Source organism: Phasianus colchicus, chromosome 35, assembly GCF_987193195.1.
Source record: "Phasianus colchicus chromosome 35, bPhaCol1.hap1.1, whole genome shotgun sequence".
NCBI classification, from domain to species: Eukaryota; Metazoa; Chordata; class Aves; order Galliformes; family Phasianidae; genus Phasianus; species Phasianus colchicus.
This window is the reverse complement of record NC_143470.1, coordinates 570,330-580,449: the sequence shown is the minus strand read 5'-3', so window position 1 is coordinate 580,449 and position 10,120 is coordinate 570,330. Positions and strand designations below refer to the sequence as shown.

The 10,120-nt window shown below is 56.3% G+C and overlaps 1 protein-coding gene across 2 annotated transcripts; it reads left to right on the top strand.

Annotated features, from left to right (window-relative positions):
• Positions 1-364: 364 nt before the first annotated feature.
• On the top strand, positions 365-8,134 carry LOC149913673 (uncharacterized). 2 transcript variants are annotated; one of them, XM_090129237.1, is made up of 5 exons: positions 365-1,030; positions 2,927-3,055; positions 3,267-5,491; positions 5,824-5,889; positions 5,988-8,134. In XM_090129237.1, exons 3-5 carry the CDS (start codon positions 5,485-5,487, stop codon positions 7,187-7,189), a joined length of 1,275 nt encoding a protein of 424 aa, XP_089985363.1. In that variant the 5' UTR covers positions 365-1,030; positions 2,927-3,055; positions 3,267-5,484; the 3' UTR covers positions 7,190-8,134. The 2 variants fall into 2 exon arrangements, with proteins under 2 accessions (XP_089985363.1, XP_089985362.1); XM_090129236.1 differs by lacking the exon at positions 365-1,030 and adding an exon at positions 1,962-2,258 and having other exon boundaries at positions 2,341-3,055.
• Positions 8,135-10,120: the final 1,986 nt, after the last annotated feature.

The following is a 10,120-nucleotide window of genomic DNA, read 5'->3' as shown; positions in this document are numbered from 1 at the left end:
GCCTGGGTTTTTAGTTTTCCATGTGTGTGTGCACATGGCTGTGTGCAAGGCTGGAGCTGCGCTCTTGTACTCCAGCATGTGGGTGTGCAATGTGATGAGTCTGCACACGTGTGTTTCTATATGAACACTGATGTGTGCATCAAGGTCTTTGCACACGGCTGTGTGTTTTTTCACACATTTGCGTGCACATGGGTGGAGTGTGCATGCAGGTGTGCAAGGATGTGCTTGCATGTGCGTGTAAATGCACAGGTTTGTGTGCGGGGAAGTCTTGGACGTGGGTTTGTGGTTCTTCACACGTATGTGCACGCAGATGTGGGTGCAAGGGAGCAGCAGAGGTTCCTGGGAACAGGAGATTCTTGGAGGAGGTGGAACTCACAGGAGAGTGCTGGAGAGCACAGGGCCGGGAAGCAGAGCTCTGCGCTCTGCACAACAGCCTGCAGGATGGCCTGGAGCGCTGATAGAAGCAGGATAGAGTCACAGAATCACACAGAATGGCCCAGGTTGGAATGGACTTTAAGCATCATCTCTACCACCTTCCCACCACAGGCAGGGCCACCAACCTCCACATTTCATACCAGACCAGGCTGCCCAGGGCCCCATCCAACCTGGCCTTCAACACCTCCAGGGATGGATGGGGCATCCACAGCCTCTCTGAGCAGCTGTTTCAGCACCGCAAGTAAAGAATTTCTCCCTGACATCCAGCCTAAATCTTCCGTGCCTCCACTTCAAACCATTTCCCCTTGTCCTGCTGTTCTTTACCCTTTCAGAGAGTTGACTTCCCTCCTCTTTAGAGGCTCCCTTTAGGTCCTGAAAGGCTGCCATTCGCTCACCCCACAGCCTTCTTTTCTCCAAGCTGAACAAGCCCAGCTCCCTTGGCCTGTCTTCTTAGGAGAGGTGCTGCAGCATTCTGATCATCTTTGTGGCACTCCTCTGCACCTTCTCAACATCTCTCTGCCTTCCTTGTATTGAAGGCCCCAGACCTGGATGTGATACTCCAGATGGGGAGTGTGCGCCGCCTCAGCTTCTACAGGTGGGTGTTTGGGGGGATAGGGGGGTACCAAGATGGAGACTGGGGCTAAGGGAGCCAGGGGCCGTGTGCTGCTCTGCTTTGCCCCCGTGGGGCTTCTGTGTCACTCAGGGCCTCTGCTTGGAGGCAGGAGGTGCTCTGTGTCCCCCCGCAACCCCCCAGTCCCTCTTTCTGACCTCCAGGGTCACACTCTCCTCTGTGCTCCCCTTCCCACCTGAATACTGGAGCACCCTCCCAACTCCAGTTCCCCCATTCTGATTCCTGCAGTCCTCCTCCACCCCCCACCTCACTGCCCCCTTCTCAGTTCCCTCCCCATTCCAAATTCTGACCCCCAGGGTGCCTTTCCTCGTCCCCTTCCCCTGTCCCACCCCTCCTATTCCCCCATTCTGATGCTCCTCTTCCCTTCCCCCCCCTCCGCCAGTGTACCCCCTGAATCCCCCATCCAGAATCACAGAATCACACCATCACCAGGGTTGAAATCACCAATAGCTCTCACTAATCCACGTCCCTCAACACAACGTCTCAGTGTTCCTTGACTACCTCCAGGGCTGGTGACTCCACCACTCCCAGTGCAGCCCATTCCAGCACCCGACCACTCTGTTGGAGCAGTAATATTTCCTAACGTCCAGCCTGAATCTCCCCTGGTGCAACTTGAGGCCATTCCCTCTCGTCCTATCGCTGTTACATGAGAGAAGAGACCAGCCCCCAGCTCACCACGGCCTCCCTTCAGGAGTTACAGAGAGCAATGAGGTCTCCCTGAGATCCTTCTTGCAATGAGGGGCCCAGAACTGAACACAGCGCTCGAGCTGCAGCCTCACCAGAGCTGAGTGCAGCGGGACAATCACTTCCCTGCTCTGCTGCCATCACCATTTCTGATACAGGCCAGGATGCCACTGGTCTTCTTGGCTACATGGGCACATTGCTGGCTCACGTTCAGCTGCGTGCCAACCCATTACCCCAGGTCCGTTTCCTCTACATTGACTTCCAGCTGCTCTGCCCCACGCCCATAGCGGTGCCTGGGGTTGTGGTGGCCAAAGTGCATCTCCAGTTGACCAGGAAGGCTGACAGATGATGGAAAGCAGCTTGGCTTTTCACCTCCCCCAGCTCCCCAGCACGCTTGGATGAATCTCATCTGGCCCCACGGACTTGTGGCAGTCCAGGTGGAACAGGATGTGAACTTTGGTTGGAAATGCAATGCCAAGGGCTGCACAACTGTGGGACAGTTCTGAGTGTAAGGAAGGGCATCTGCTGGGTGAGTGCTTTGCTGGGTGAGCATCGCCCTGCTGAAGAGTAGGCAGCCGTTGTCTTTGCAGACAGCCACATCCACGGGGATTGGAAGCTTTTTCTGCCTTCCGGCTCTTGGCTGTTGCTCTGAGAGTGGAGGTTCTTGCCCGGAGAGAACCACCAGCAGAAAGGATCCCACGCGTGGCCTCTGAGCCCCTTCAGGCAAACCAGCTGGATGAGCGTGGCCTGTGACCTTGGCTTGGAGTTAAGCCAGCAGGCTTTGCCCAAAGCAGAATGACCTGTGGGCACAGCGTCCAGCAGGGGGAAGTGACCAACAGCTGGAGACAGCAGCAGCTTGAGCAGCGCTCTTGAGGGAAAGCCTCACTGTGAACACAGGCCCAGCAGAAGAGTAGCTTGTCCCTGTGCTCACATAGTAAGGTCTTCCTTTCTGACCTGTTACCTCTCAGCTGGTGCCTACAGCTGTGTGATGTGCTCTGCAGGAAGTGCTGACGTTTTGCATTTCACCTTGTCTTTCATCTTGCTTAAAAGCTTAGAGGCCATTTTAATTTCCACAGCCGTGAGCTCTGTGCCGCAAGAGCTCTCCAGCTTCTTCCTGTGATGTGAGGCTGTATTGTGTCTACTTTAAGTCATGCTCTTTTCCCTTTTCATTTTAAGGTAGGAAAATTAATTTCTGGGCCGGGAGGAGAAGAAATGCGACAATCTTGCCTGCACTGTTCAGCTTGCCTGAGTTGCCAAGTGTTCCTCATTTGTCTTGTACCCTTCAATTCCAAGTCCAGGTCAGAGGTAAGCACCTACAGTTAAGTAAGCGATTTCACTATTTATTTCTGACTGTGGCAATTCAGTTCACAAGTCACACTTCATTTACAGTGCCTGCCTTAATTCTGACAAAGCTTGCAGTTGCAGCTGACTTCCCAAGGCTGCAGTACATGGTGGTGGCACAGCCTTGGGCTTCTGCATTTGTGCTAAGGCCACATTTCCTTTCCCTGTCTTGCAGGTCAGCTGGCGCTAGAAGTGGACGGTATCCCAGTGTGAATGAAGGTCAGTAGGAGCAGCTGCTGATGGGAGGAAGGAAGTGCAGGCTACTGGACCTGAAGCATCTCCCGGTACGGTAGCAGAGGAGGCGGTAGTGATGCTGGGGGGCAGTTGCAGAAGAACGGGAGGAACTCCTCAGCAGGAAGCCACAACCCCTGCAGCAAGCTGCAGGAGACTCAGCACGTGTGGATGCCCAGGAAGAAATGCAGGCCCGGTGTTTGAGCAGTGCTGGCCACGGAGTGCTGCAGCCCAAGAACAAAGCTATTCTGCCTTTGCCGAGATGGCTTTTCAGGGTGGACTAGTCTGTTCTCACAAAAACCAGAGGGCTGACTCATCCAAATGCTTGCTGGTTGCTTGGAAGCCCAAATCCTTCAGTCTCCAAGCTGGGGGCAGCCTGGGGGCAACATCTCCTGCGTGTGATCATGCGGTGCCTGAGCGAGAGGATGAGCCAGGCTGCTTACACAAGAGGCATCTTAATTTCTCTGTTTTGTTACTTCAGATAACGCCGTTGGGTGGCCCTCGTGTGGTTTTCTTAAAATTTGGTACCAGCCCTGGTGACTCTGGGCCAGAGCCCAAAAGGCAGGAACCAGTCCAGGAGCTTAAAGTCACGGCCCCAGTTAGAGAGGCTGGCACCAGCCCTGGGACATAAAGATGCTGCCAGAGAAGCCAGCAGTGGCCCTGGGGCCTACAAACAGAGCCAGAGAGGCTGGCCCTGGCCACGGGACCTGAAGCCACAGCCTGAGTGGCCAGCACCGACCCTGGGGATTAAAGCCCAGGCCCAGCCAGAGAGGCTGGCACGAGTCCTGGGCCTAAACCTGAAGCCACAACACAAGAAGCCAGCACCAGCTTCGGGCCTGAAGCCACAGCCTGAGAGGCTGGTGCCGGCCCTGAAGTCTGCAGCTCCAGCCAGAGAGCCCAGCACCAGCCCTGGGGCCCAAAGCCAGAGGCAGAGGCCAGCACTGGCCCTGGGGCACACAGATGTGCTTCCCACTGGTTTCTACTCATTCCTATAGGACTCCACTGACCACTCTGAGCCCATACTGGTCCTCACTGGGTTTTACTTTGCCACACTGGACTTCTCTGGTCCATACTGCTGTGCACTCCTCCCAGTTCCCACTACTTCCTCTGGGACTCCTCTGACCACTACGAGGCCATATTGCATTTTTACTGGGCTGCACAAGAGTCATCTTCACTTCTCTGTTGCTTTCCTTCAATTAACCCCCATTCAATCACCCCCATTCACCCCACTGGGTGACCCTGGCGTTGGTTTCCTAAAACGTGGGTCTAGGAGGTGACCACTCCCTTTGCCTGTGATGAGAGCACAGAAGCGATGCAGGCACTCGCTGAGGTCACAGTCGGTGCCAGGGTGGGAGCGTTTGTGCCACAGCTGGTGAGCAGAGCTGGTGCTCTGGTGAGCGTGCTGCACGCAGAGACTGAGCTCTGTGCTTTTCTTGAGAGAGATCACCCTGTGAGAGCCCACTGGAAGCAGCGCTGCGGCGTGTGTGTGAGCTGGGCACAGCTCGGGCTGAGCAGTGACCAGGTGAGCTGGGTTTGGTGCTGGCTGGTTGCCGGGAGGTGTCTCAGCAGAAAAGCTGGGCTGGGGAGGAGTTCCCAGCTCCAGCAGTGCCCTTCTGGCTGTATCCAGAGGAAATGGGTTCTTGTTGAGATTCCATCCCACGATTCGGTGAGGATGATGAAATGTCATTCCTCCCCTGGAAAACTGCTGCCGAGCCCCCCCTTCATGTCAGACCTTTCCAAGGAAGCAGAGCGCAGACTTCACAGAGTGCAACTTGTGGCTCACTGCTCCATGGATTGCTTGGTGTGCCATACCCAGCAGGTGTTTCACCGCACCGCGCTGCAGTCACGGCAGAGAGCCAGCTGCTCAGCTGTGGACATGGACGATCAGCACAGCTGTGGGGGAAAAGGGGACCGGGGGGCACTTGCTGACAGAAGCCATGGCAGTCAGACACAAGCTGGAGCTAGTGATGGGCAGCTGTTGCAGCCAGCTGATGTCCAAGCATTGCCCTCCTCCAGAGACTACATTGCATGGCAGAAGAAAGCTGGGACAATGCTTCTTCCTCCTGATTTTTCACTTGTTGATACTTTCTGTAGGGTTCCTGTCCAGAAGGAGAACTCAGGAGTCAAGGCAGCTGAAGATTGCAGTTGCAGTGCTGTAGGCGATGTCAAGTAAGCATCCGTTTGGAGTGCAGGAAGGGGCAGTGAGAAGTGTTTGTGTCAGTTTGTGTTTGGGCTATCAAAGTAGCACCTTTCTGCTTTCCGGGGGGACATGGGCTTACTGGACACAACTTCTCTGCCTGCTGGTGTCTGTGAAATCAACATACAATCTGTTGTTGTAGGGACAAAAGCAGTGCATCTGTGGAATGGTGCGGGGATTTACGGTTACCTTTCCTGTCCTGATTGATAGTGGGAAGCCAATGTTTAGCCTAGATCCCTTACTGTGAACATGGTACGGGTGAGCTGGCATTGACTCTTTGGGATTTTGTTGCTTTTCCCTGCAGTGGCGACCAGCTCGGATGTGCTGGAGGACATCACGGACATCCAGGGTTTGCTGTCTTGGATCAACGGTGAGTTTGGGGGCTGCAGAGCTGCAGGTGCGTGTTTGCACAGAGTGGGTGCGGGAAGGCTATCATCACCATTCTGGGGGATGTTCTTGCATTTTCAGACGTGGCAAGAGCTGTAGAGGTCCCCCATGAGAACCCCGGCAGCCCTGCCCCAGGATGCTTCGTCGCTGAGCTCCCTGACAACCCCAGGGACAGCAGAGAGCTCAGCACACAGCCTGCCTCCGGGACGCCCGCCGACCCCTTCTGGGGGCTCCCACCATCCCCCGGGTTCCTGCCTGAGCTGCAGTGTGGGTTGTCGCAGCTGCGCCCCATCACGCCACCTGCGAGTGCCCGGCTCAGTCCACGGCCGACCACGCTGGCTGTCACCACGCCTCCCTCAGCCCAAAGCGCACAGCCCACCGAGGAGGTGCAGCAGATGGAGCCCCAGGAGGTTCAGGCTCACTCGCCCCCGTCACCGGGCTCTGTCCCCAGCCGGGTGGCAGAAAAGAAGAAGAGGGGCAGCACCAAGCGGGCCAAGCGCCCTGCGCCTGCCGGCACCCCCCAGAAAGGGGAGAGCTCCCAGCAGGAGCAGCCCACCACCAGCGCTCCAGCCAGGAAAAGGAAGCTGCCGCCGCGCAGGGAAAGAGCAGAGAGAAAAGGCCGCAAGCGCCTGTGCCCAGCGAAGCTGTCTGGGGCCAGCGCAGGAGCCAGCAGCAGCGGGCAAGCGGGCACTGCCAGCGAGCTGCGCGTGCACTTGTGTAAATCCATCCAGGTCGTGCACCCGCTGGGGCAGAGGGTGACTGTGGTGGGCCCGGTGCGCCAGCCACCCTCTGCGCAGCCCCAACCCTCGGCCAGCACCGGCCCTGCTGCCCTCCGGCCCCAAGACAGCGGCACAGACAAGGCAGCGCCGGCATCTCCAGGCAGCACGGGGCAAAAGGGGGGCACTGCCGAGAAGACGGCGCCGAGCTGCCTGCGCCCGTCCCCGCAGAGGAGCTCACCGCTGCGGAGGGACCCACCATCACCACCCCCACCACCACCACCACCACCACCACCACCAGTGCTGCACCAGCAGCAGCCTCGGCCGCAGCGCCCCGGGGACTTTGTGTCCTGCGTGGGGCCACGGGCGGGCGGCGGTGCGGTACCCATAGTGATGGAGGTGTCGCTGCCCATCACAGCCGAGCAGCGGCCCGAGCGGGAGCGCATGAAGAAGCTGGCCCAGGAGGAGCGGCAGCGGGCGGCCCAGCAGATGAAGATCGGCCCCGTGCAGTTCCTGGTGCAGCGGGAGATAGACATGGCCATAGCCGACCAGTATGGCTACCCGTAACCCTGCGCTCCTCGCCGGCCCCACAGCACCAGGCAGCAGCGGCAGCGTTCCAGAGGCACCGCCAGCGGCCCCATCCCTCCTTTCCAGAACCAAGCTGTCCTCCGGAGTCATCGCGGCAGTGGGATGGGACGTCATCTGGCAATGAACTCTTGTGGGATGGGAATTTTAGGATTATCGTCCTTACTGTTACTCCTTGTTTTCTATGATACGTTATTAAAAGCTTTGTGTTCCCTTTGCTGTGTCCCTTTGCCTGCAGTCATTTGGGCCCTGTCACAGCCCCCAGCTCCTCATACCTGCCTCTGGGGCAGGATGGGGCACCACAGATGGCCGTGTCCCTCTGCTGCCACCACCAGCCCCAGCCTTCCTCTCTCCCTGCAGTCCTTTGTGCAGCGGGATGCAGAGGGTGTTTCACACAGCTTCCTGTGCTGCCCAGTACCATGAATTGCTGTGGGGATGGGCAGCAGGCACGGGTAGACGGAGGGGAATTGCCCTGGCCAGAAGAGACTCCGACAGGGGCAGTTCCCATGCAGGGGTGAAGCAGGAGCAGCAGGGCCTGACGTGCAGAAAGGCATGAAGATAGCTCCCAAGCCATGGCTCTTCTGCCCCCACGTTGTTTGGGTCCTGCCAGTTTTGTCTTCAGACAGGGACCCAACCAACTCTGTACACACACAGCAGGATTTGCCATCTGGCTGCCGCTCACGAGTGCTGCCCCCCAGGGCTCAGTACTGGGGCTGCTCCTATTGAACACCTTCATCAATGATTTGATGAGGGGACTGAGGGCACCCTCAGTGCCAAATCTCACATTCCAAGCCCACAGTCAACATCCCAACCCCACATCCTACAGCCCACATCCCACTCCCACTTCCAAATCTCATTCCCAGTCCCTCATCCCAAGCCCATCACCCACCTGTCAATCTCAAGCCCTCATCCCAATCGCAATCCCACATCCCCAATCCCAATTCCGATCCCAATCCCATCCCCTATGGCAATACAGAGCACCCCGAGGCCCCGCCCCCACAGCCGCTCCACCCAAGTTTAGTTGCAGTCAAGAAAAAAAAGTCACAATTAGGGATTGACAAAGAGCGCACGGCCTGATTTGTCCAGCGACATTCCATGAGCTGCTGCACTACTACTGGTCCAGAGTAGAAACTATGCAGCTTTGGACCACCAAGCTGCCATCCTGGCACTGCTCTCATTGGAGGCAGTGCTCCAAGTTCTCCTGCTGTTGCTGACACCTGACGTTGCCCAGGGAGGACTCGGCCACTGCGCTCGGCTCCACCCCCTGTGCCACACACACGTGTACAGCCCACCACCCTTCCACCTGCTGTGAAAAACACCATCCCATCTTGCACACTGCGGCCATATTGCCTTCCTCCTCCTCCCCCCACCAGTTCCCATTCCTGCTTCCCTTCCTGTGCCCCCCCCGCTTCGTTGCTGTGGCCCCAATAGCCTGCCACCCCCCTTAGCCCTCCGGTTTGCATGAGGCTTTGCATCGCTTCCTCTGTGCACAACCCCCCATTCCTGTGCCCCTTCTTGCACCCCTCTTTTGCAGCACCGTTTAGCCATCCCCCCCTACTAAAAGTACAGCTAACTCAGAAATCCAGATTGTTTTTAATTAGCGTTTTTAATTAAAACACAGCTTGCAGCCAGTGCTGTGAATCTTTATCACCGGACTGTGAGCTACTCCTGGCAGGGAATTCTCTCTCTGTACCATTGGTTTTGTAGCAGTCACTGTTACCTTTGCCTCAGTATCCCTCTGGGTTCTCTCTACGTGTCCCTTTCTGGAATCTTACCTCTCATTGGGAAACCCCTCACAACCTTTCCTCTTTGCTTTTCTGTACGGAACATCTGTATTTTATCCTCCTTTATATTAACTTCTTTATAAGCTTTGGGCTGTAACACCCCTGGCAATGAAAACACAAATTGCATTTTAAAGTGACGCTGCTGTGTTTTGTACCAATTTCCAAATTTTTATTTTATTATTATTATTTTTTTAATCAGGACACATTATACCTGTTGCGGAGCAGTGTGGCTCCACAGCTGCACAGCACAGCACCTTAGGGACAGCTTTTATTGAGCTGGCAGGCGTAACTGCCGGACGCCGGACAGGCGGTACATCCCCTGCACCACGCCTTGCTGCTCAGTGAATGCAGCGCCGCCCTGCAGGACCTGGGGGACTACAGAACAAGCGCCAGCCTTTAGCTGAGCTCGTCAGTCAAGACCTGGTTCAGGCTGCGCTCTTCTCTCATAAAAAATCATAGATCATAAAATCAATTGAGCGGGAAGGGACCCTTAAAGGCCATCTGGTCCAACCCCCCTACAGGGAGCAGGGACCCCCACAGCTCCATCAGGGGCTCAGAGACTCATCCAGCCTGACCTTGGGTGTCTGCAGGGATGGGACAACCACCACCTCTCTGGGCAACTTGTGCCAGTACTGCACTACTCTTACCAGAAAACAATGTTTTCCTTATATCCAGTCTAAATCTCCCTTCTTTTCGTTTGAAATTATCCCATCCACCAAGCCCAGCCGGGCTACTGCTTGGTTCTTCCTCGGAGGAGAAAGCTGTCAGAGATGTCACTGCAGGAGCTGGTGAGAAAACTGGACGCAGATGTGTACTTGGCTTTAAAGAAGTGCCAGGACCTAGGAATCAGCCCGGAGAAAGTAATTCTGGGGAAGCCAGAGACACTGCAAGTCTCAACGCAGCTCCCACAAGAGCGGTGGTGTTAAATCGCACACAATCATAGAACCATAGAATTGCTCAGGTTGGAAAAGACATTAAAGGTCACCGAGTCCAACCGCAACCTGACCATCCTCCCCTCACTCTAACAACCCACCACTAAATCATGTCCCTGAGCACCACAGCCAGACGTCTTTTGGACGCATTCAGGGACGGTCAGGGACACATCCCCGCTTAGCCAGGGCTGCTGAAG

Coding starts and splice junctions, on each gene's coding strand:
- LOC149913673 (XM_090129237.1), top strand. Junction 5,890..5,987: donor TTTGCTGTCTTGGATCAACG/GTGAGTTTGGGG, acceptor TTGCATTTTCAG/ACGTGGCAAGAGCTGTAGAG.